Source organism: Castanea sativa, chromosome 5 (genome assembly GCF_040712315.1).
Source record: "Castanea sativa cultivar Marrone di Chiusa Pesio chromosome 5, ASM4071231v1".
Taxonomy (NCBI): domain Eukaryota; kingdom Viridiplantae; phylum Streptophyta; class Magnoliopsida; order Fagales; family Fagaceae; genus Castanea; species Castanea sativa.
In genome coordinates this window covers 20,979,405-21,006,331 of record NC_134017.1, presented here as the reverse complement: position 1 = coordinate 21,006,331, position 26,927 = coordinate 20,979,405, and the positions used below count along the sequence as shown (strand labels likewise).

General features: G+C 33.7%; 2 protein-coding genes across 5 annotated transcripts; one reads left to right on the top strand and one right to left on the bottom strand.

Moving 5' to 3' along the window:
* The first annotated feature begins 3,735 nt into the window (after positions 1-3,735).
* LOC142633949 (putative sulfate transporter 3.4) lies at positions 3,736-9,789 on the top strand. Its single transcript, XM_075808207.1, has 13 exons — positions 3,736-4,184; positions 5,020-5,068; positions 5,187-5,394; positions 5,907-6,078; positions 7,160-7,225; positions 7,325-7,438; positions 7,554-7,670; positions 7,953-8,079; positions 8,183-8,469; positions 8,640-8,830; positions 8,946-9,031; positions 9,144-9,220; positions 9,307-9,789. The coding sequence occupies exons 1-13, from the start codon at positions 3,843-3,845 to the stop codon at positions 9,448-9,450; spliced, it is 1,980 nt and encodes a 659-aa protein (XP_075664322.1). The 5' UTR covers positions 3,736-3,842; the 3' UTR covers positions 9,451-9,789.
* Positions 9,790-12,371: 2,582 nt separating this feature from the next.
* Positions 12,372-24,068, bottom strand: LOC142633951 (uncharacterized). 4 transcript variants are annotated; one of them, XM_075808210.1, is made up of 4 exons: positions 23,869-24,058; positions 23,203-23,732; positions 21,106-21,332; positions 16,644-20,097 (listed from the first exon to the last, which is right to left on the bottom strand). In XM_075808210.1, exons 2-4 carry the CDS (start codon positions 23,424-23,426, stop codon positions 19,937-19,939), a joined length of 612 nt encoding a protein of 203 aa, XP_075664325.1. In that variant the 5' UTR covers positions 23,427-23,732; positions 23,869-24,058; the 3' UTR covers positions 16,644-19,936. The 4 variants fall into 4 exon arrangements, with proteins under 4 accessions (XP_075664327.1, XP_075664325.1, XP_075664326.1 ...); XM_075808211.1 differs by having other exon boundaries at positions 23,203-23,725; XM_075808212.1 differs by lacking the exon at positions 16,644-20,097 and adding an exon at positions 12,372-12,810 and having other exon boundaries at positions 23,203-24,068.
* Positions 24,069-26,927: the final 2,859 nt, after the last annotated feature.

The window sequence follows — 26,927 nt, the reverse complement described above, 5'->3', positions numbered from 1 at the left end:
TTTTTCTTTTTTGCTTCATTGCTGTCAAAATAATGAAAATGAATTGATATGTTAATTTTCCTTTTTAATTAAATGGGTAATGAGAGACAATCAGTCATAACAATCTTACTTGAGTATAACCATGATAACTCTCTACCCACCAAAGAAATGATTTCTTGAAGGACTAGATGGGTCCACAAGGCATGAGATCCAAATGAAGGATCTATACCCTCTTCCTCAAATGGATTGAACCATAACCTATCCTCAATTCTAGTCTAGAAACTGGTGATTTCTGGATATACAAAGCTTTTTTAAAGTAAAAGTTCATCTACTTTAATATAGAAAGTTGTTTGTTAAAATACAAATAAGATTTTTAAAATAAAGAGTATTCTAAAATTATTTTAATATTTTACATTTTAATTAATAAATTTTAATTTTTGATTTCTTTATGTATTGTAGAAAAATTGAAATAGAGTATCTCATTAGGGGAAAAATTCTCTTAACCATTTAAAAGGCATCTTTTTAAAATAATATAGGTTAAAAGTCCCATGACTTTATAATAATTTATTACTACTAGTGTCATTGTTCTTTTTTTTTTTTTAGCAAACTAGTGTCATTGTTCTAACTTCTAACACTTTGTTTGATTTGAAAGAAATATGAGACGAGATATATCACGAAGGAAACGGGTAGAAGAAGGCTTTGTTCCCTTTTTTTTTATTAAGTCAATTGTTACAATTTTTGTTTGGCACAAGGGTAAAAACAACCAAAACCAAAAACAAAAGAGAGATACCAATGACATGCGTGTATAGGATTTTGCCCGAGTCCACATTCTTGTGTTTGTTCGAAACGAATGGAAAGATATTTTTATCTCTTGTAAGATACTCAGGTGTTGAGCTCATTGGTTTAGGGCATGTGAATCTAAAAATCTCAAATTCAATCCATCACACTATTGGTCTATTGGAATAACCTGGCCAAAGACAAGAATACCATTTTCCTATATCCAAAAAAAAAAAAGATTTTTGATTACTCTTACTGCTGGTTTCATTCAAAAGCGAAGGAAGAAAGTTACTTGACCAAAGCAAACAGCAAACTGAAAATGCTAGCTTTAATACACCATTATTGTATACTCTTTCATATGTATGGCGCAACCCAATTCTTGTTTTCTCCAGTTTCTAATCTCTTACCCCCACCCCCCATTGGAATATCTAAATAATAAGAAATTAACTCTTGATAGTGATAAATGTTGTATATGTAAATTCTAGATGTGAAAATATAAGGAGTTCGTTCATGAAAATCAAAGCATGAAACTAAAACTCTAAAACTAAAGGTTATGAGTTGAAATTACTTTCGTGCTCTTTATATATCTCGTTTATTACTTTTTTTTTCAAATATTGAGTACACAAAATTATTCAGCCTTATAATTTATATCTTATCTAAATGTGAAAATTGCATTCAACTAATCTGAATTTAAAATTTTTAAAAAAGAAACTCAAATCTCTTAAATGCAAATTATTTACACTTTTCTCTCCTCTTTTTTTTTTTTTTGAAAGAGAGTTTCAACCTCTGGCGTCCGCTTCTGATAATAATTTTTTATCATCAGACCAAGACACCAATCAGTTTCTAGTATACGCGGAGATTAAACCCCAAATTTCTTATTCCTAAATACACTTTAAAAATCCCTAATTTCCTATTGGAAAAGGTGTGGTTAACAGTTTAAATGGAGGATGAAATAGAAATCTTAAGATTTTTTAAAGCCATGTTTTTCAGTCATCCAATGAGGGTTAGTGTAAATAGTTTTCATTTTAAAGGAAGTTAGTGTATTATTCCAAACTAGAGAGGTAATAATTGTAATAACTAAAAAACTCAGGGGAGGTCAATGGAATTTTTTTTATCTAAACAAAACTAGCTATTTTTTCATTTGGTCCCACTCTGTTTGTTTCAATGATGATGTTTTTTAAAAAATGAGTAATTTTTCAAAATGTATTTTCTTTAGAACTATCTTATTTTCCTATATTTGATAACAACCTTAAATGAGTTGAAAAATAATCACATAATTTCCTTTATTTAGCTTGATGTGAGATAGTATTGTTTTCCAAAAAAAAAAATTTAATAAAAAAAAATTTCTAAAAATAAATCATGCTTTTTCTATTAACTAAAAATAATTTTTCTTGGACTTTTTTTATTCTCATACTATTAAATACTAGAAAATAAATAAAAAAAAAAACTACTTTTACATAAGGTTTTTTATCGAAACACGTGAGTGAAGACATTTAAGTTTAAGAACAAATATTTCCAACCTTGGAAGATGTGATACTTATTATAAAAAAGGAAATCACATAAAAAGAAAACAGTCATAGAAACCTTCAAAAAGAATCAAAATAGACTCTCTTTCCAAAAGTAAAAAAAAGAAAGAAATATATTAGGTGAAAAAGGATGATAATAAAAGTGACATGTGTACAATATATGTCTATAATCCTCTTTCTCATGTCCGAACCAATATCTAATACATCCATCTTATCATTATTATATGATGTTATTCTATATTGTCGTTAGTACCTAGACTATCTATATGCTTCATGGTGCCAAAAATCGAGCTCCCTAATGACAAAAATTTGCCTAACTTCAACTTCAACGGGATAACAAGAGATGAAGGCTTTGAAGCAGATACAGGTATATGGGTATCATAATTATATTTTCAGCATTTCACCATATTTGTTTCATAGTAAGATTTGGTCAAATTTGAATATATTTTTCATTGACCATAAAATCCTTTTAAAAATGTTATAAAACACTTTGCTTAAAAAACTTTGTAAAATACTGTACGAAAACATACAATAGCTCACCCCCACGCCCACCCCCACACCCACCCTATAGTGGCTAGATCACCAATCTTATGGTCTAGGCCACCGGTCAAGTCACCAAAGCCGCTGGTCTGATTGCTGAAGCCAGTGGTCTAACAATTGGAACCAACGGCCTGTAGTCAGTGCTAGCAATCTGATTGCCAAACCACCAACTCTTCAATAGTTGTGTTACTAGTTTTAGTGGTTTATACTTTATTTTTTTTGAAAAGGTAGTGGTTTCTACTTTAATACACTAAACACTCAAATGTAACGTATTCATTAAAAATATTTTATAACAAAACAAATAGAGCATAAAAATTAACTTTGAGCACCAAAAAAAAAAAAAAAAGTTACTAAAAGGTAAGGAGTGTGAGTATTTTAAAGGTGTTAAGTAAAAGGTCACCTACATTTTTTTTTTACCAAGTTCTCCTAAGTTTTATTATTATTATTATTATTATTATTATTATTATTATTATTACAACAGGTCTCCTTTTTTTTTTTTTCTGTCTTTTTGAAAGGAAAGTCTCCTGAGTTTACTTCTTTTTTGAAATGGAAGGAGGTCTCTTAGATTTTTTTTTTTTTGAGGAAGGAAAAGGTCTCCTAAGTTAAAGTAATAAAAGTGATCATTTCTAATAGGGGTGACAAAGACACACTGAAGATTATGTCGTAGATTGACACCTGTAGTTGTAAAAATTTATTACCAGAAAAAAAAAAAAAAAAATTAAGAGATTTGATTATATACTTCAAATCCATCTAAATGACCAAAGTACCCCCGATCAAGCAAATGGCAAACTGCTGAATAACTACCACCCTTCGTGGCACTTGCTCCCTCTCTCTCTCTCTCTCTCTCCTCCTTGCTTCTGCTATAAAACCATCATACCGTCTTCCTGTTTTTTTACCAAAACATTCTGGGTATTTCTTTTTCAGTGTTTCATCGTGTAATACTCATAGTGTTTTCTCAAACTTTTCTTCAACATCTTGGTGGTACACACTGGTACTTGTACTTCTTTTTTTGGCATAGAAATGGGTGTTAACTCCAACAGAGTGGAACACGTTGCATGTTTAGAAACCACTGTGACAATTTCATCGGCAGAAGTAGGAGTAATGCCACCACCAATGCAAATTCACAAGGTTTGCTTGCCACCAAAGCTAACCACTTTGCAGAAACTCAAGCACAGGCTCATTGAGATCTTCTTCCCTGATGACCCACTTTATAGATGCAAGAATCAAACATGGTTCAAGAAGTTGATCATCTGTCTTCAGTTTTTCTTTCCTATATTTCAATGGGGCTCTGAGTACAATGTTACTCTTCTGAAGTCTGATGTCATCGCTGGTCTTACCATTGCTAGCCTGGCTATCCCACAGGTGAGACTAGTTACAATAATGCATTGAAGATTGAAAAGCTTTTGTGTGCGAGTTTGCTTTTTTTTTGTGTTTGTCATTTCATGAAAAAAGATTAGTCGACAAAACACTTAAAAAATTATTAAATACCTCCAGAGTAGTATGCTCCGTATTCTCACATGAGGCGTTTCATATGTGGGGCCCAACCCTCCTAATGTGAGAGCCCGAAGCAGTATCTAATAAATTTACCAAAGAAATCTTGTGCTCTGCACATGCTCCATCTTTGTCGGGAATGATGGTCGTTTTTAATTTAATCGAGGAGTGGACTACATGAATTGGGTTCTTTTAAGTGGATTTGTTTTTGTTGATATAATCAATATTGTATAAAATTATAACATGGCTTTGAACATGAATTTTGTCTTTAATCATCATCGAGTATATTTTTAATGTCCTTCCATATATGTTTTTGGAAGTTTACTACATTATAATACTTGTTAAAATAAGTAGCTTCAAGAAATTCTCACATCTTGCTAGTTTAACCACTTGAGTCAGTTCAGGTATTTGGTGCTTATTTATCGGCACTTGAGACCTCTCATTTTGTGTTGAAAACCCCACGTGTAAGACCCAAGTGGTCACAATCATAAGGAGTCAATGTTACTAGCACATTTTATTTGTACCATAATAGAAATATTCTTCTGTCAAAAAAACAATAATAGAAATATTCTTTGAAACTAATTAATTGCACTCTGATAATTTGGAACTTCTTCTGTAAGCAACCAAAAAGTTTTTTTTTTTTTTTTTTAAAGCAAGATCTTCTTGTTGTTTTTCTGCTAATCTAAATTAGTTTGTAATGTTGCAGGGAATCAGCTATGCAAAGCTTGCCAATTTGCCACCAATAGTCGGACTATGTTAGTATCAATACCACTCCTTTTACGTCATATTTTAACTTATTGGTTAATAAATAAGGTAATCAATTAGTTCTTTTTAAATGATAAGTTAATTTAAGTTAAACTCTGTTTCATGCAGACTCGAGCTTTGTGCCCCCATTGATATACTCAATCCTTGGAAGTTCTAGACATCTTGCTGTTGGCCCTGTATCAATAGCATCTTTGGTCATGGGGTCCATGTTAAGTGAGGCAGTTTCTCCTACTGAAGATCAAATTCTCTATCTTAGATTGGCCTTCACTGCCACCTTCTTTGCTGGCTTATTTCAGGCTTCTCTAGGTCTTCTAAGGTATCAAATTGTGCCCATCCTAGACTGTCTCTGTGGTTTGATTACAACGGAAAATTTTTTTGTATACTATACATACCTATCTTAACCATTGACATAGGATTCTTAACCATTGACATAGGATTAAAAAATAAAAAACTAAAAAAGTTGTGCACAAAACTCCTACTTTTGTAGAATTAGAAGATAATTGATATCCGTCAGACTCTTTTTATGAGAAATTTGATTCCCAAAATTGTTTACATATGAATGATACTTTCTTATTTAATATTATTTTATAATAGTAGATGAACAGTCAATATTAGGTAAATATGGCACATTAAAAAGAGAAAAGGTTTTTAAAAAAAATAGTTCTTATAATTAAGGCATTCATTAACAACCTTAAAGAATGTTTCACCTTCATATCTTTTTTCTGTTACAAAAATAAAAGAATTTGTGCACGGATATTAATAAAGAGAACATAATCAATTCTCTCTATTCCTGACTTTATGAAATTGATTTTGTCTTGTGACTCACAGATTAGGCTTTATAATTGATTTCCTCTCGAAGGCAACTCTAGTTGGGTTTATGGCTGGCGCAGCAGTTATTGTGTCATTGCAACAGCTTAAAGGATTGCTTGGGATTGTTCACTTCACCAGCAAAATGCAAATTATTCCTGTTGTTTCCTCTGTTATAAGCACCAAAGATGAGGTATGAGGCATCTCTAAAGAGAAAGCAATTTAATCAAAACTAAAGTAGGACTAGCGGTAGGAAATTGAAGAATGTGAACTCATGTACTATTTAAGTTTTTTTTCTTAACAAAGAAAAAGTGATGTCCTTTTTTTTATGTAAAAAAAAAAAAAATAGTAATAAAAGTAAGGTATTGACTATTGAGTAGGTACAATTTGATCTTCAAAAAAAAAAAAAAAGAAGACTAGGTATCATTTGGGAATTAGTTCTGAATTTTTTTTAAGCAAAGATATCTTTGTATTTTTTACACAAAAGTAGCTTTTAGAAATGTCTTTGTAAAGGCAACCAAGCTATAGGAGAAAGTTATGCTTTCTTTAAATAAATCCAAGAAACCCAACCTTAGTTAATTATTAGAAAGACACAATGGCCGGTGCCTATGTTCTCCATGGAGAATGATTATATGTATTTTTTAAGACAAATTGTAGCTATCCACCCTAAGTTACATGGTCATTTTCTTTTCTAAGGGGGAAGGGGAGATTCAATTATAGGGGGATAATTTTCAATGTTCAATTATTCACCCTAAATTTTAAATCATTGCAATCAACACCCCAAATCAATATTAGTTTGTGATGTGCACCCTAATATTAGTAAGAGGATGATAGTGTACATTAATATGTCCAGATTAACATATTAGTGCTCATTAATTTACAATTTCAAACTTAAGTAGCCCACTAATTTTTTAATTTTAACAATAATTTTGGATAATATGAAATACTTTGCAAATTAATCTCAAATTAGGGCATAGATGGGAATTTTGTAGTTTATGGTGGACATTGCAAATAAGTTCATGGTTTAGATTGGATTTATTTTAAATATATTCAACAATTTCCACAACAACAAAAAAAATGTTTGTTTCTTTGTGACAAATTTTTACTGTCTACAATATTTGTAGATATTATAAGAGTTCTTTTTTCCAAGTTGAAAGAGATGGAACCTTATGAAATTAGACAAACTGCTAAAAAAATGATGTAATATACTGGTATCACACAATTGCAATCATCAATAATATTTTCACTAATTTTGTTACAATTGATGTTTGCAGTGGTCTTGGCAAACCATTGTTATGGGTTTTGGTTTCCTCTTCTTTCTGTTGACTGCAAGGCATATTGTAAGTGTTTCTTTGTTGCTGAAAATCATATTTCACTTATTACTCAATCATCAAAATATTATGTTCTTTTGATTGTAACTTTGTTATCAAACAACACAGAGCAATAGGAATCCAAAGCTTTTTTGGGTCTCAGCAGCTGCCCCATTAACATCAGTTATCCTCTCAACCCTCATAGTTTTCCTCCTCAAGTCCAAGGTTCATGGAATTCCAATTGTAAGTGCTAGAATTCTCTTTGGTACTTTTACATAAAAAATTATTAACAGGTTTTATGATTTTTTTCCCTACTACTTACTACTATATTGATCTCTCTGTTTTTTATGTGGAACAGATTGGTCACTTACCAAAGGGCCTTAATCCTCCTTCACTAAACATGCTATACCTCAGTGGCCCTCATCTAGCTGTAGCTATCAAAACTGGCATTGTAACTGGAATCTTATCTCTCACTGTAAGTTGTCCAATACAAGCCTTACATTTCTTCTGAGTAGATTATCCATCTGTGGTCTTTTCAAGTAGCACTTAATAGACAATAGCTTTCCTACCATGTTACCACTGACTCTCCTCATTATGGACACCATTGAACCACTTAACCATATGTACTGAGTGGACACTTTCGGCCCAAGCTTCCCCACGCATCGCGTGGGTTTGCAACTAATTAATTATAATTAAGATTTATATGCTATATAAATGTTACCACTCTCTAAATTTTGGCCTTTTTGTATGGTTATAGGAAGGAATTGCTGTGGGGAGGACATTTGCTGCTCTTAAAAATTACCAAGTGGATGGAAACAAAGAAATGATGGCAATTGGTGTTATGAACATTGCTGGTACATGCTCTTCATGCTATGTTACTACAGGTAAATATGATACCTTCTCATTTGGCCCTCTTTACAACTTATGCTGCAATGTAATAATCACGAAAGTTTCTAACAACACAAATATTTGTAATTAATCTTTCAGGATCATTTTCTCGATCTGCCGTAAGCTACAACGCTGGAGCACAAACAGCAGTGTCAAATATAGTCATGGCTTCAGCTGTGCTTGTGACACTGCTGTTTCTCATGCCACTGTTTTATTACACTCCCAATGTCATCTTAGCAGCCATCATCATAACAGCAGTGATTGGCCTAATAGATTATCAGGCAGCACTCAAATTGTGGAAAGTTGACAAACTTGATTTCATGGCTTGTTTCTGCTCCTTTGTCGGTGTTCTTTTTATTTCAGTGCCACTAGGTCTCGCCATTGCGGTAAGCTGAAGTCTCATTCTTCATTATTCGTTATTTTTCAGAGCATTAGAAAAAGCAAGAGCAAAAAAGAATGAAGGAAAGAAAAGACTAGAGCTTTTCTTGTTCTCTTTTATGCATAAATGATTTCATCACATGGTGGATATATCTGACACCTTAATTGCAAATTTCAGGTTGCAGTTTCAGTTTTCAAGATTCTCTTGCATGTCACCAGGCCAAACACTCTAATCTTAGGAAATATCCGGGGCACTCAAATATACCAAAACCTCAACCGGTATAGAGAAGCTTCAAGGATCCCCTCGTTTCTCATTCTTGCTGTTGAGTCTCCCATCTACTTTGCAAACTCAACTTACTTGCAAGAAAGGTCAGTACCATTATGTTATTTAAATTACAGCATATAGCACTAGCCAACTGTAATGATACTTTTAAGCATCTCCTAGACTTATGGATCTCTTACTGAGTAAAAATTCTTGGCGCAGGATATTAAGATGGGTTCGAGAGGAGGAAGAGTGGGTAAAAGAAAATAATGGGAGTGCACTGAAATGTTTAATTTTAGACATGACAGGTACCTTCAGTTATCCAACTTGATCACAAACTTGAAGTTGTGAAGTATCATTTAACTTGCAAGTTGCAAGTGTTCTGGTACATTTTGGCTTACAATTTTATTATTTTCTCAGCTGTGACTGCAATAGACACAAGCGGCATTGACACAGTATGTGAAATCAAAAAGATGTTGGAGAAAAGATCACTTAAGGTAAAAATAGTGATAATACCAAGTTAAAAAATCTGTGATTAAGGAAAGCATATTGCTAACTTGTTCATTATCTGCTTGTTATGTAGCTTGTGTTGGCAAATCCTGTCGGAAGTGTGACGGAAAAGCTAGATCAATCAGAAATCACAGAGTCCTTTGGGCCACATGGTATCTATCTCTCTGTTGGAGAAGCTGTGGCTCACATTTCATCTTTGTGGAGAGCTCAGCCATGATTTACTAAATGAGCTTCTGCAGAACAATGGAAAGACATGAAGAGATGACTTAACACTCGAAGACCGTGGCAGCCTAGGAAGAGTTCTAAAGTCAGGACTCAAGAGAGGAATTTCTTTTGTTTTTCCTTATAGAAGAGTTTTTAAGGCTATGAGATTTTTCTCCTTTTTTTTTTCTTCCCTTTTTTCAGTGGACAAGATGAAATTTATGCTCTTCTAAGAAGAGATTTTGATGTTTAAATTAGTGCAGCTCACCAGGTTGAGGATCCTGGTAGTTAAATTTCATCCTAACCGCTGATTTTCATATATGCATTTTATTGTTTATTTTTAGAGAATGACATTTCTCATTAATCAAATTACAATCTTCTCGACAAAAAAAAAATTCTTTTAAGTACTAAACATTATATATATATATATATATATATATATATATATATATATATATATATATATATATATATATATTGATAATTTGATACTTGGGGAGGGGATTTGAACCATTGAATGTCTTTGGGAGGTCTAAATGATTGAGCTACAAAGCTCTTGACCCAACAAAAATTAACATGACTGCAATTTGGAAGATCAATCCTATTTGGCATTCCAAACTATTACTGTATCCTATAGTCTAAGATCTAGTAAGTTTCAATTAGTTCAACTGATAAAGTAATTTATTTTCGAATAAAAAATCTCAATTCAAATCTTGTCTACAAAAAATAAACCCAATGTTGTTTTGGCATGAAGGCAAAGAAGAACCATCATATAATATACATCATAGATTTCGAATTCTTTCGTACCTAAAAAATAAAAGTGACTAATGTAAGTTCAATGAACAAATTCATTATATTAGCGTGCTTAAGGATAGACTTGAATTGCACTGTAGTTTTATCTTCTTTGATTGTTCCTTCACCAAGCTATATATTCTGGACTAATGGATGATGCATTTTGCATATTCATGATTCTTAACAATAGCCAGAAGAAATTACTCAAAATAGTGATATATAATAATATTGTGGTCTAATGGATGAAGGATGAGGCATTAGACCTGATTGAAGTAATGAGCATATTCTTCATATATTATATATAATATATAGCCTCTAAAGATACATAATATATAATAAAAATAAGTTAATAAACTCAAAATAATAATATATTTGTCTATTAGCTGAAATGGACAGTCCAATTACACAAAATTTATTAATTCAAATTTTACACAAGTTATTTCATTTTTCTTAAATTATATAGTAAATTTGAAAACAGTTATTAGTGAACAATATGATAATAATCTGGTCTTTGAAAATTCAAACATATCATTTTATAGGATACTCTTGTCCTTTATAAAAATAATAATAATCACGATAGCTAAAATTAAATTCAACAAATGGTTCAATCAAACTATATCCAAAAGATAGAGACTAAAAGGCACATGAATGGTAAATTATCTTTGTTCATATCTTTTTTTATATGTAGACAAAATACAGTATAATTTATGTAATATACAACACCTTAAGAAAGTGTTTGTAAAATAATAAATCAATGTTCATATCATTTCCTTCAAGATCAAGCTCTTAATTTTAATGATTCATATTTTTTTTAGCAAAAACAGTCATTAGGCATGCTTTTTGCTTCTTGCAAAAGTAACAAGAAAGTGTGCTTAAGACATGCTTCATTAAGCAAGCTTTGCTTTGGCCAAGGACTTAGAACTTTATGGTTTTGAGTTTTGAGTTTTGAGCTTTAAACACACCTAAATGTACTTTTAACAACACTGATTCAAGAAGTTTGCAATGCACAACCTCACCCTTCGTATCATTCTTAGTAATCTAATTTTTTTAGGAGTAGAGTATCCCCAGAGATAAAAGCCCATAGATATTAATTTGAAGACGTCCTACCTTAAAATATGACTCTGAATTGACAATATTCACTGCTTGACATATCATAATATATGTCAAGTAGAATATATAAGACCAACAACGATGCATCAATAAACCTAAAACTTGGTCAGTTTTTCCATGTTTTTCTTTTTTCTTTCTATTTTCTTCTTTAGCTCGGTCATCTTAAACATCTTATCCACACCCTTCTGTTTCTTAGCTTGACGGTAGATTAAAAGGAGACAAGATAGATCCAAGCAGATATGATAAGAAACAAAAGCATGGATGACAAACATGGCAACAACTGTTAACACAATTATTCGGAGCCTTCTAATCTGCTTTGCTCATAAGCAACAAATATCAAAGTATGCACCATTGAAAAGTTTATTAGTTTGGGTTAAAGACATCAGGAAAACAAGAGGGAAGCCACGTTGAAAATGCATCAAGATAGCGAGGAAGACACAAGTTCAAGCAGATGATCCATTAGACAGCTGAACAAAGGGAAAGGAATTATATATGCAACCAAAAAATTCTAAATAAGGACTAAATTGAGTTCACTTAGGAAAGTAGAGTGGATTTCCAAGATGAGGTGAGAGCAATATGGTGTTTACTTTTGCATGCATTCAGATCTTGAGTTTGAAAGTATGTGCGCAAGTGGTGGGTGTGTGGGTGCATGTGTGTGTGTGTGTGCGCGAGCGTGTGAGAGAGAGAGAGAGAGAAAGAGAGAGCACTAATGATAAGTTTATTAAATAAACCCTCTACTAAGCTTAAGCAAGAACCAAGAAACAAGCTACTTACTCAAGGTAAGACACCTAGGACAGTTCACTAGCCTCCTAGACCAAGCCCAATGTTGTCTAATAAGATGGATGTGTTCAAAACCAATTATTGGTCCAGCTTTAGATGTAATTTGTGAAGTAGGTGAGAAACATGCATCTTATAAGAAATAAAGATCCAATGGTCGTTTGGCAAAAATAAATAAGAGATCCAGCAATCTAGTGAACTAACCCTATAAAAACATTTAGGCACAATTATTTTTTTTGATAGGTAGTTTAGGCACAATTATCAAAAACTTAACTAATTTCATAGCTGTGATCTGGAAACTCATCCAACTGATCATCTTAAAGAATAAGAACAAAATAACCTAAGCATATTACATTAAACCAGGAATGATATCAGACACACAATAATCATCACATTTTCCAAAACTACCTAAAAATTATACATTAAACATTTCGTGATGCTATGCATACCTAGTCTCATATTCTCATTCTTCCCATCATTTCAACGTCATCTCAAATTTCATTGGTCATCTTCTGTCATAGGCATCAGCAAAGGAAAGAATCCAATGGTAAAGGTTTTTTTTTTTTTTTTTTTTCTCAGCACAGATTAAATTTGGTACTTCATGAGCTTCATCCAGGAGATCCTCCAAGGTACTGAAGAAACAGCCATTACTGAAAATTTGTGCTTGCCTGTCCAGTTTCCCGTATTAGTCAAACATCTGCATGTAAATAGTCTCAAATTAACTCTGCTGATCCTACAGCAAGGGGAAAAAGGACACTCATCCAATTCTTGTAGAAAACTGTAACTTAAACCAGTGAAGAATTCTATTTCAGGCCGTGAGTTTTGCAACCCAAGAAAAATTATAAAATAAAATGTAAACCAACCAAACTGATAATGCAGTCAAAATGTAACTTCTATTGCAGTTTGCAACAACATGGTAATGAAAAATAATGATACCTCAACAGCCAATCCAACAATCATCATTCACAGGAAAAACAAAAACCCAAAAAAAAAAAGGGGGTTTCATGATTTGACACTTAAGACTAAAGAGCAACAGAAAAGAAAGATTCACATTACAAGACCCAAATATGTCCGTCCAAATTGAATCTTATCTAAGGTGTTAAGTTTTTCAATCAGAATCGACTTCCCAAGGTGTTAAGTTTTCAAAGGGAAGTTTAAAAAACTCACCTAGTGAAATGGGCTACGGTTTGCGCTCCTCTTCATTCCGGAGGTTTAGCTATTAGAAGTTTGAGAAGTTTTAATAAAGCCTGATTTGAAAAATGGTTATGGAGATTTGGGAATGAGCAACAGGCCTTATGGAGGAGAGTGATAGGGGCAAAGTATGGTTGTGAAGGGGGATGTTGGTGCTCTCTTCCCATTACTGGCTCTCATGGAGTGAGTTTGTGGAAACCTATTAGCCATGGTTGGCCATCCTTTGTTCATCACATCCAATTTGAGGTTGGGGCCGGTTTTACTGTTAGATTTTGGCAGGACATTTGGTGTGGGGACACTTCTTTGTGTGTGTGCTATCCGAGACTTTTATCTTTAAGTCGAAATAAGGAAGCCTATGTGGCTGATTTGATGGAAGTTCCCAAATGGTGTTCTTTTATAGGATCTAAATTTTAGAAGATACAGCGAAGATTGGGAATTGGAATCCTTTTACAGTTTTTTTTTTTTTTTTATATATATAGGTAACAAAACAATTTTATTAATTAAAAAAAAAGTAGCCAACCTGAGTACATTAGGGATGTACTATGGGCGCAAAAAACAAGAACCAAAATTACAATGATCAAGTAAAGCAGGAAGGGAAAAACAAGAAAATGGCGACAAATCCACACTCCAAACAAGGAGAGTATGCAAGAAAAAAGACGATCTCTAGCAAAGACTTCTCACATCCCTCAAAGCATCTAGCATTCCTTTCCCTCCAAATACATCACATCAATCAATGCGGCACTAGTCTCCAAATATCTATATTGCGATGTCGCTTGAATTTACCTTACCAACACTCAAAGAACTCAAACACCTTTAATGGCATAACCCAATGAATTCCAAACAAGCAAAACACCAAGGACCACAGCTTAGAAGCTATTGGGCAATGAAGCAAAAGATGATCTACCGACTCCCCACACATCTTACACATATAGCACCAATCAAGGACAATGATACTACTGCGCAAGTTATCAATAGAAAGAATCTTATCTAGAGCAGCTGACCATGAAAAGAAAGCCAGCCTTGGAGGGACCTTTGATTGCCACACCAACCTCCAAGGGAAGGAAATAGTAGTAGTGTAGAAAGAAAAATAGAAACCTCTAACCTCAAAACCTCTACTCTTTGCAAGCTTCCAACAAACCTTGTCAAGGCCAACCCCCCGCACTTTCGAAGAGTAAACAATTGCCATAAACAGATCAAAAGAGTCTTCCTCCCAATACTGTGATGAACAACAAAATTGAAAGTTCCAATGAACCCTCCCACCAATCTAACACATAACCTCCGCCATAGAAGAATCCCTTGCCCTACTAAGGCAGTAAAGATCTTAAAAAACCTCTTTAAGGGTACAATCCCCACACCACACATGGTACCAAAACTTTACTCTACTACCATCACCTACATTATACTGTAGGAGTTTAGAGAAGTTCAGCCAACCACTTCTAATAAATCTCCAGAGGCTAACACCATACGCACTTGTCACCTTTTTCGTGCACCAACCACCCCAAGCATTCCCATATTTTGCCTCTATAACCCTCCTCCATAGTGCATCTGTTTCTAACCCATACCTCCACAACCACTTGCCCAACAAAGTAGAATTAAATGTTCTCAGACGTCTTCTTCCTAGCCCTCCAACCTATATAGGCTTAACCTTAGCCCATATCACCAGGTGTGACCTAGAATCACCACTAACACCACTCCAAAGAAAATCTCTTTGTAATTTCTCCATACATAGCAGACCTTCTCAGGTAAAGAAAGAATGGAAAGGAAATAAGTAGGTAAGGATGACAGAGTACTTTTAATAAGAGTTACCTTACTCCCCTTAGATAAATAAAGCCTCTTCCACCCTGCTAGTCTTTGATCCATCTTTTCTAATATTGGATTCCAGATTGACATGTCCTTGAATCTAGCCCCCAAAGAAAGTCCCAAATATGTCAAAGGAAGGGAAGAATGCCTACAACCCAACAATTCCACCAACACATCCAAATTACGAACTTCACCAACTGGTACCAACTCTAATTTCCCCAAATTAATTCTTAATCTTGAAGCCTCCTCAGATCGATTCAGAATCTCCCTCAAAATAACCAACTAATAGGGGTCAGCATCACAAAAAATAAGGGTGTCATCCGCAAATAAAAGGTGAGGCACCATCATTGAAGTACTAGGTGTAAAGCCTACGAAAAAGCCCGAAAACTGTACAGCAGCTGCTGCTGCATCCAACTTACAACTCAAGGCCTCCATAACAACATCAAAGAGCAACGGAGATAAAGGATCTCCATGCCTAATCCCTCTAGAGCTTCCAAAAAATCCGTAGGACTCCCATTAATCAAAACAGAAAATTTAACCACAGAAATACAACGCATAATCCATTTTCTCCACTTTTAAGAAAACCCACAACATTGCAACATATAAATTAGAAAACCCCAATTTACATGATCATATGCCTTCTCCACATCCAACTTACACAACACCCTTGAAATTCCTGTCTTCAATCTACTATCAATACATTCAGAAGCAATTAACACAAAATTCAGATTTGTCTACCTTTTACAAAAGCATTCTGAGAATCTGAGATAAGCCTATGTACCAACCTTTGGAACTGCTTAGCCACACCTTCGAGATAATCTTGTACATCCCACCGACTAAATTGATTGGCCTAAAATCCTTAATCTCCACAGCATCTATCTTTTTAGGAATAAGGGCAAGAAAAACAATATTAAGACTCTTCTCAAAAACAGCTTGATTATGAAAATTCTGAAAAACTTCCATATTCTCTCCTTTCAACACACTCCAGCAAGAGTGGAAGAAAGCCATGGAAAAACCATCTGGGCCATAGGAGCCTTATCGCCATTAAAGCCATGGATCACCCTATACACCTCATCCTCATCAAACGGCCTATCTAAACAAATAGCATCCTCCTCATAAATTCTAGAGAATTCCACGTCATCAAGGACAAGTCTATTAACCACATCTTCAAAATAGAGCTGCCTATAGAAGCAAGAAATACACTCTGCTATATCCTCCGGATCTGAAGACAGCTCTCCATCCACCATAATCCTATCTATGGACTTAAATCTTTTGTGAGAATTGGCTATACGATGGAAGAATTTAGTGTTCCTATCTCCTTCTCTAATACACACTACTCTAGATTTTTGCCTCAAACTAATTTCTTCTAGCAGAGTAGCTTTTTCAAGTTCCCCCCGAATTCTTTCCAAATCTAGATTTTCCTCTGCCATTAGACCACGACTCTCCTCAATAGTATTAAACTTACTAAGGTCCTTCCACAACTATTTACCCCGTTCTTCTACATTTCCAAACACCTCCACATTCCATTTTTTTAAATCATTTTTGAACAACTTCAATTTATTTGCCAACACATAACTCAGAGCACCTTGAACATGACAAGAGTCCCACCAAGAACACACCCTTTCCACAAATTCTTCATCCTTAAGCCACATGTTCTCAAATCTAAATGGTCTCCTAGCCCTATACTAGAAGGAACCACCCTCTAGAACAATCAGAAAGTGATCTGATAAAAGCCTAGACATTCTTCTCTGGCACACAGCAGGAAACTTAGCCTCCCAATCTGTAAAGAACAAGAATCTATCCAACCATGCCTTCGACTCAACTTCCCTAGAATTAGACCAGGTAAAATTTCCTCCTTCCGAGGGGATATCGATCAGACCTTGCGCAGAAATAAAATCAAAGAACTCACGCATAGTAGCTATAAAAATATTAGAACCAACACGTTCGGAAGGAAATCTTACTACATTAAAGTCACCTCCCACACACCAAGGAACATTCCACCAACTACTTAATCCAAACAACTCCTCCCATAAAAGTCTTTTGTCACTAACTGAGTTAGGACCATATACTCCAGTAAATGCCCAAACGAATTGGTCACACACACTGTTAAATTTACAAGACACAGAAAAGCTTCCCACTGCTACCTCCACTTTATCTACAACCTGCGTGTCCCACATCAGCAACACCCCTCCAAAAACTCCACAAGAGCCTACATATGACCAATCAACATGTTGGCCACCCCACAAACTGCGAATCACAGCTCTGGTTATCAACTCCATTTTAGTTTCTTGAAGACAGACAACATCAGGCTCCAATTCCTAATCAAATTTCTAGCCCGGAGCCTTTTATCCTGCTTATTCAACCCTCTAACATTCCAAGAAATAATCTTTAAATTCATTTATGAACCACAACAGCCCACTCACTACTTACGCTCCTTCGTGTAGTTGAACTATCCTTCGTGCAGTTGAACTATACTCAACATTCAAACAACTCCTTAAGTTTTTCAACTCTCGCTGACCTTTCTGCCCTAATTTTACTAGCTTCTTCTAATCACCCACCACATGTTTATTTCTCTTTCTGGCCTCTAGTGCTAAAAACAACCCCATGATTTGCTCCTCAAAACCCTCCAATGAAGTCCCCACAAATTTCCTAAAAGCCTTAATCTGATTGGTTACCCAATGGAGCTTCTTTGAGAGGAGTTGGGGATGATAAGACGTGTATGGGAAGAGGTTTTGTTGTTCATTCTTATTACCAGTCTGACAAAAAGTTTCGATCAGTCTTTCCCTTGGAAGACTGTTTGAAAGTCTTAGGTCCCTTCTAGAGTTTTTTTTTTTTTGTTTGGACTGCAGCTTTAGGGAATATTTTGACTATCGATAATCTTAGGAAATGGATAATTTGATTTTGGATTAGTGTTGTATTTGTAAAAGAAACGGGGAATTAGTAGACCAATACCTTATCCATTGCCTTATCGCTTTTGATTTGTGGTCTATGGTGTTTACTTTGTTTGGCATTTACTGGGTTATGCCAAAAACAGTGGTGGAGCTATTGGCTTGTTGGCAAGGAAAGTTTGGGAGGCATCGGAATGCTGCTATTTGGATGGTTGTGCCCCATTGTTTGATGTGGTGCATTTGGAGGGAAAGGAATAACCGGCATCTTGAGGATTTAGAGAGATCAGTTTCAAATCTCAAACTCTTCTTCCTTAAGACTCTTCTGGATTGAATTGCAATGTTAGGCTTTCGTTCTTTTTCTTCGGTCTATGGTTTCATGGTTTCATGGACTTTTGTACTTTATGCACTTAATTTGTTTTTGTCCTTGATGTATACTTCATGTATACTCAGGTGACACCCTACTTTTTAATATATTTTTATAGCGAATCAAAAAAAATAATTTTTCAAATTAACAATGAAATCTATCTATAAAGCAACAAACCTGTTTTATTTCAAAGCAAGTGGATTTGAAATAATGAATCTTTTTATTTAAGTGTAAGGGACCATCTAGAATAATTAGGTACATAAACAACATGAGTGGATTCATTTTTTTTTCCCCTTTCAAAAGTGAAGCACCAGCATCCCCATTAAAAACCACAAAACAACTTCATTTTCCAGGAATCTTATTCCTTAATGAGAACTAATTGAAAACTGCTACTTACAACTAATTTGGTTAAATGAAAGTCTGTCTCAAGTTAATTACAGGGGCTTACTCCCAAAATGATTGATTAATCTGTTTAAGGAAGATATATGAGTTTCCAATTTTTTTTTAAATGTGTATTTGAGAATACAAAATAGACATTTTTAGAAGCTTCCAAGGTGCAATGGGTTAAAAGAAGTCCTGTGCAAAACACAGGGATGGACTAATTTCTAATGGGAGATAAATAACCAAAGATTAACTTGCCCACAACTCACTCATGGATTCAATCAGATAGAAAAGGTCAAAATTTCTTCACATCATTAAGTAGATAAATAAACAAATATCAACCAGCAACTTCTTCAGTGCACGTGAAGAGATTTAAAAGAATATCACACTATCAAACCATATTATACCATATCAAAATCAATAATGAAAATGCAAAGCAAGTGAACCTTTACACATTCAACAAGTGCTGGAAAGAAATATAACAATGCACCTCAACAATGAATAATAAAAAATTTGATGGCTGCTTGAGATCATGAATACAAGCTATGATCAACCCACAAGGGGTCAACAATTGAAAATCTCCATAAAAGAGAAGGTTGACCCAAAGGGTTGAGCATCAAGAGAGCAGGGGGGAGATGTGGAAGTTTAATGTTCCATTCCGTCTAACAAGCATTAGTGCCGGTGCTCCTGGATTATGGATTTTTTTTCCCTTTAATTGGTAATTACACACACACCTAGTGGGTTTTAAACAATCAACTTTACCCTTCACCATGCTCTTTTCAGGAGAGGAGGTGTCATTTGAGCTAGAACTCACTACAAATGTATTGGATTATGTAATGATAAATAAAATCAATATAAAGCATTGCTTTCATCATTTTCCAACCAAAAAAAAAAAAAAACCCCAGAAGATATTGCTTTCATCAATATAGAATTTTAGCTGGTCCTACTATCTTCGGTTTTCCTTGGAGAAGTATTTGGAAGCAGAAGATTCTCTCTAGAGTAGCTTTCTTTGTATGGACTGCTGCCTTAGGAAAATGCGTGACAATTGATAATTTACAAAAAAGGAAGTTGTGGATTTTGGATTGGTGCTACATGTGCAAGAGTAATGGTGAATCGATTGACCATCTCTTCTTTCACTCCAATTCACTCCAATTCAGCTTTGATTCGCGCCAAACCGGGCCAATTTGGCCAGAATCGGGTCATATCGGCCAAATCAGATCGTATCGGCCAGCGGCCGAAATCGGCCTTGAATCATGCATTGCACTAGCAAAAAACTGAAACCTAAGCCTTACCATTGAGTTGAAATCCACGACTGAATTCAAAGAGCCATATTCATCAACACAACTGCTACGCTGTTGGCCTGTGACAAAGTGAGTTGCAATATAAAAAGACTTTGATTACCCCAAAATTCCCCTTGCTTTGTATTCTATTAGACCCCCTAGTTGCACCCAAAGTCATGTAGCAGTTTTGGTCATTTTACCTTGATGTGACATGTTATAGTTGAGATGGGTACATGTGGCAGATTCTCAGTGCATGATCTGATATTGTCGATACGTGGCATGATTAGGTGAGAGTGTAGGACACTTGGTGTGAAGTGAAGGAATGGAAGATAGTGAGGTAGTTAGGCACATGTGAAAGGCATAATTGGAAAAACAAAAAGGCGTTGCTTTATGTTTAGGATTTTATCTTTTTCTAAAAAATAATAAATAAAAAAAGAGTTAAGGATTTTCATTTTATTATGTAACTTAATACATAGGAGTATGAGTTAAGAAAGAGTAGGGTCTTGACTTGTCAGCTGTGAGGCTATCATAGACAAAGGTTATGAGAAGAGGAAGGCCTAGAAAAATTCATGCCAATTTTAAACTACATTCTTTTGTTTCAAAAGAGCCTTCGTTGGGGCAGCCAATGGCTTGATTAGAAGGAAATCGGCCTTGAATCAATTTTATTCTGAATATTAATTTGTTGCTTCTATTGTGTTTTCTTTTTTTTTTTGTGTTTTGTTTTGTGTTTCTTGCCTTCTTTCTTCGTTTTGTGAATCTAATGTGTTTTTTAAAAATATTTTAATAGTAAAAATATATAGAAAATATAAATAATAAAATTTTTAATAATTTTATAATCACTGCATCCCACCACACCCGCACCCTACTTTTTCAAAAATTGTCAAGTCCCGCACCCGCACCCGCACCCAAATCCGGAAACGCACCCGTGCTTCATAGTTGAAAGGGAACTTTTCTTTTGGGGGATAACTACTGTTTGATAGTGAACTAATAAACAGGTACAGATTTAACATAAAACTCTTTCAGCAATATATTATATAGCGGTGAAGAAAATTTATCTTGATAAGAACATGCAGAAGAAAATTTCTTACTTGAACGTAATCGTGTAATGGGAATCTCTCGCAGTTCACGTTTAATGCACAGATATTCACCTAGCAAAGCCATCACTGCAACTCCAGTGCCATTCAGAACCCACCATGTTATTGAAGAAGGCCAACCTCCATATATGATGCATATAAAGAGATGGATGATGTACACTGTGGCTGAAAAGTCTAAGCACTTTTTGGCCCTCTCAATCAAATAAAGCATAATGCCAGCTCTGCATAAACAAGAAACATTTGCTCATTAACAAGAGAAGCCACTTCGTTTGAACCCCCCCCCCCCCCCCCCCAAAAAAAAAAAAAGTTAATACATATCTAGAAACATTATTAGGAATAGCCTCTAGACTTACCATTCATATGAACGGTTACATTTTACAAGGGTTCCATTATCTAATTCAAATTAAAATGATCTCAAGTAATAAACTGCATAAAAGACATGTTGTGGAAACACCAGCATAAATAAAGTTTAAAAGTATGGGGCATCTTCACAAAGCAGAAAAACAAGTCTAACAATCGCATAAATACCACCTGTAAAAGCATGCAACAGTCAACAGATAGAAAGCGACCTAGACCATACATTCTCTATGTTGGCAATACAAATATAGTCTTTATTTATCCTCATGAATAACCCATTTTTATTAACAACAAGCAACTAGAAACCAGCTAATAGTATGCCCACCAAATTTTGGAGACATTATGAGATTAAAGTGAAAACCTGTGCTTCTAGCACTAATATGAAAGAAGGGGGGGGAAAGGACTCTTTGTTCAAATAGACTAAAAATGGCCAACATCTTTCAGCCCAGAACAGAAGTAGCCACCATCTTTTCTGAGAAGGGTAGCACAAGTCACATCAACCAAAAGGGAAAATCATTACGATGCCTTGAACTACACATATAAAGAGGAAGAAAAATTACCCATGCTCAAATCTTAGAGTGACTACATTAAGGAGAGCCCTAGATTAGCTTCAAGTTTGAGGATGTCCAGTATTAAACAAGACAAGCCCAAATTGGAAACAAGATTACAAATGATCACATTGCCATCTTGCATTAATAATACACAAAAGTAACATTACTAGCCCAACTTAAAAAGTATGTAATCAATAGTTAAACAGTTGAACTCAAAAGAAGGAAGCACAAACGTTAAAGGTCAAAATCAAAGGTTTGAGGGCAAGAGAAACTAATTGTTAAAATGAGATATGAAAAAGGAGGAATGGTAAAAACAGCTGACCATGAAAACCCATAGTCACCACACTAGGCATCTCATATGTATCTTGTAAAAATTAAGAGGATATCGCCCAAAGACTTCAAAAGTGCAATGTATAAAATCATATATTTGTCATTGGTATACGTGCAGTAGATGAATGCTTAACAATAGACTTTAAATGACAACAACAAACAACCCTATAACCAACCTTTTGCACGCTAAAGTAATTGAAAGAAAACAACAAGCCTTAATCCCAAATTTCAGGGTCAGCTATGTATCCTCAACAAATTAATTAAGGTCAGCCACATGTATTCTTTCTTTGATTCTATTCTATTTGAAGTCTTTTTTTTTTCTTTTTTTTGATAAGTTATTTTATCTAAAGTCATATTCTCTGTTAAAGTAATTGAAAGATACGTTTCTAAAATAAATACACCTACGTGAGGATGTTTAACTGGGAGGTTACTGGATACAAGACAAAACAGAAACCAAAAAAAAAATCTTCTCAAAAAAAAAAAACCAAAAAAAAAAAAAACAAAAACAAAAAATAAATAATTAGGAAAATACGAGAAGGACAACTTGGTGCTTAATTAAGAGGAATAACCAAAGTGGAATCATATACTTCACCACAATTAACAAAGGTTTAGTAACAACATCATCGTATCCATATCATACCATGAATTAAAATTCACACAAACTTGAGTTGGACAGCAAAAGGCAGGAGATAGATCATAGAACTCTACAAATATTTCTAATTTCTCATAATTCAGAAATGTAGTGCTGAATATAAATATGAACTTCGATTCACATTTAAGCCACATACATCAAAAACAAACAATCTAAGAAATGAAATTACAATTAAAAAAAAAAGTGAAATGGAATTCTCACCCTGCAAGAGAGCTCAGCAAAAACGAAGTAATGACACACCAACCGGTCACGGTAGAGGTAGTGACAGCAGCATAATCAAAGAAATACACAAGGCTCATCCGAGACACTCGAGTCCCGACTAGAAATGTCAAGAATACTCCTAGAGAGAGATAGTATAAGCATTGAAGGCAAAGAATTTGGGCAACAATAAGCCAAGGGTCCCATGGTGCTGTACCATAGAACATGACTACAACAACCTCTTCTCAGACACCCAAAACCACCCTCCAAATCTCCAAAGTCACAAAATTTTGCTTCTTTTAACCCAATTGCTTGAAACCCAATTCTCAAAAACCCAAAATAACCAAAGACATACACTTTAAACTCATAATTCTGAACTCCAAACTACTTTCCAAAGAAAACCCAGTTCTTCAATAACAAGATTCAACACCCAAATCAATCTAATTCCAATAACGTTCTCAATCTTCCACCTATATTCAAACCCATGTGTCTTACGGATTCGGATCTGAAACTAGCCTATATAAATCTGAAAACTTTTTCCCAGAAAAAAATATAATATCAGTTGCTGAAGCAAATCCTAGTTTTTCTTACAGATTGTAATGAAAATCAGATTTGAATTACAATCCAATTCCTTAAGACTAAACAAAGAAGAAGAAGTAAAAAGCTGACCGTTTGAGATGCGTTGAGAGAGTGAGAGAGAACAAAGAATAGAGCTTTCTGGAGTTCGGAGTGAGAGAGAGAAAGAGTTGTTTTCTTTCTCGTTGATGAGTTTCGTTTGTTGTTGGAAAACCATGCGTAGAGCTACAAATTACAGAAGCCCGTACGAAATCACATGAGCACAAGAAAAAAAAAGAAAGGAAAAAATAAATAAATAAATTTCCTATATATATATATATATATATATTGGAGGTCTCTTTTTATTATTTAGATAAAGTACAGTTTAAAATTTTAAATCACATTCAAAAACAAATCACATTTAAATCTTATCTTATCTTTTAAATTTGATTTCAGATTAAAACTTATTTACTAATTGAGATTGTTTTGTTAGTCTCAAATCAATTCCTAAATCGTTTAGATTATTATACTAATTTAAATTCTGAAAATTTTAAATTTAACTTGGAGATTGATCTTAAAAAAATAAGAATTTAACCCCCTAAAAAATATTTAGAAATTTAAGAAATGCTAAGGACACACATTTTCATGTCCAAATCCACACTCTACTTATATGTCAACTTCTAATTGGATATCAACATTTTCACATTGTTCATTGCATGTACTTGAAAATGATAAAAATCAATCAAAAGTTGACATATAAGCAAAGTGTGAATTTAAGTGTGAGAATGAGTGCCTTCTTAATATTTCTTTAAAAGTTTAAAGTTCAATTTCAAGCTAAACCAAATTATAGGTTTAATTTGCAACCATTCCATTTTTAATATATATAACAATATGAAAATTTAGAATCTAATTGAAAACTTTTGAAATACAAAATATTAGATTTAGGGTGCGTTTGGATACTGCTTATTTTGCTGAAAACTGAAAACAATTAAAAAAATAATTTTTGGTTACTGTTTACAAATGAAAACATTGTTCATTTGTCTTAATGCACTGTTCATGTCCCATGAACAGTGCAAGAGGTGCTGGTAAAATAAAAAATAAAAATAAAAAGACAAAACGCTAAACGCCAACCGCAATCCAAACATTACCTTAAAATGTAATATACCTTTTTTCTTTTTTTATACCAAGCTTTTCACATGCCAAAGGTGTCTTATGTAACTAGCATTTGAGATATTCCTTGGGTGTTTTGCCTTCCAGAGAAGATTTTTAGGTCCCCTCTCCACATGTAATCTCTCATTTTTTATTGGATATACTTACTCAATTAGCATTTAGCCATATACATGTGTGAGAGAGTCAGAGACAGACCCACATTAGGGCAGAGGGGGCCCCCCCCCCCCCCCCCCCCCCCCGGCAAAATTTGGGAAAAAAATAGCACTGTATACATTTTTATCTGGAAAATTAAAAATTTCCTCCAAAAACGTGTGCAGTACTGCAATGAATAGTAACAAATGTTATTAATTGATAACATTTTTTTGTTGATTTATTTTATGAATTATTAACTATTTTTAGAAAATAATTTATTAACATTAATGTTGTTGTAGCTTGTGGGGTATGTTTGTTTTGTTTATTTTTTGGACTAAATTTTGAAACAATAGAGCTAATATAATATGGAAATAATGAAACTTTTATTTGAGTGGTTGATGATGGGAAAATTGTCTATAATATTTGATTTTTTTAAAAAGAAAAAATTACAAATAATTTGAAGCTAAAAATACAGCATTGTCTCTAGTGTTAATGTCTCAATTTATGAAAATTTTCAAAGAAAATTCCAAAAAATTACCACCGATTAAATCAGTATCAATCCAAATTGTGACAATATGAATTATATTGTTAATGAATGGGATGAAATTTGGTAAAGTTTGAGTAGATGTTAGTTTTGATTTTCATAAACTTCTTTGTATTTATACTTTGGCCCCCCAACTTCAAATCCTAGTTCTGTCCCTGGTGAGAGAGAGAGAGGTCCATTTTTGTTCAAATATTGAGAGAAATATTATTGAGCAAAAAATATTGAGAGAAATATTACATGCACCTACATATAGGACAACACCTTTTTTTTTGTTTATAAGCACATCTTTTTGAGGGAAAAAAAAATCATGTTTTAAAGTTTCAATATAGATCATAGTATGCGAATATGTTCAGAAGATACAAAAAGAAATTATATAAAAAAAAATAATGAAAAAAAAATAGAACATGTCACTAACCATTTCGTGCACCCAAAAAGGGAAAAATAAAAAATTTAAAAGCAATTTCCTATTTTGGTACTAGTAGCTAGAATTTTTTTTGAAGATCTTTAAAAGAAGAGAAATCTTATGTCTCTACTATTTTTATTACACTTTCATAACAAATTTTAAATGGCATGTTGTCACTGGCTGTTATTGGACGCAACACTTCTCTTTTAAAAAAAAATAGCATAATTTTGATTTGTAAAGATTTTTATAGGAAATCTTTAAAAAAATTTGCTTGCTATTCAAAAGGTTTTAATTCTCCTACATGTATAGTTACAACTTACAAATGGAAAAAATGTATTTTTAAAGTTAAAAACTAAAGACAAAGTGAATCCTATGAGTGATTTGGTGCATCTATCCTAATCAATGTTGTTAGGACTAAAGTCTAACACAATAAACCTGCCACATGATTGAAAATCTATACTTATGTTTGTTATACTAGATTAATCAGTCAATTTTTTTTTATAATTTCTGAAAGCAGCATGCCAACATCAAAGAATACATTCTAGTAATCTTCAAATTCAACCAAGTCTCTGTCCTTAACAGTTAGTTAAAGTATCACTTATTTCCCCCATTAAATTTGGTGCACAACCCAGATTATTTATTTCTAGATTGAGAACTTGTAAATTGCAATGATTTCCTAGTGTGTGTGTGTGTGTGTGTGTGTCTATATATATATATATATATATAGAGAGAGAGAGAGAGAGAGAGAGGTTCATTTGATTTTTCTTTTCTTTTTTTCCTTTTTCTTCTTGTTTTTTTTACTTTTATCCTTTTATAATAAACCGAAAGTGAGAAAAGGGAATGGTTTATGCGTTTTGTGTCTTTGGGTCGTGTAGCCAATGACATTGTGTATGTATATAATTTTATAGAATAACCAATCAAAGG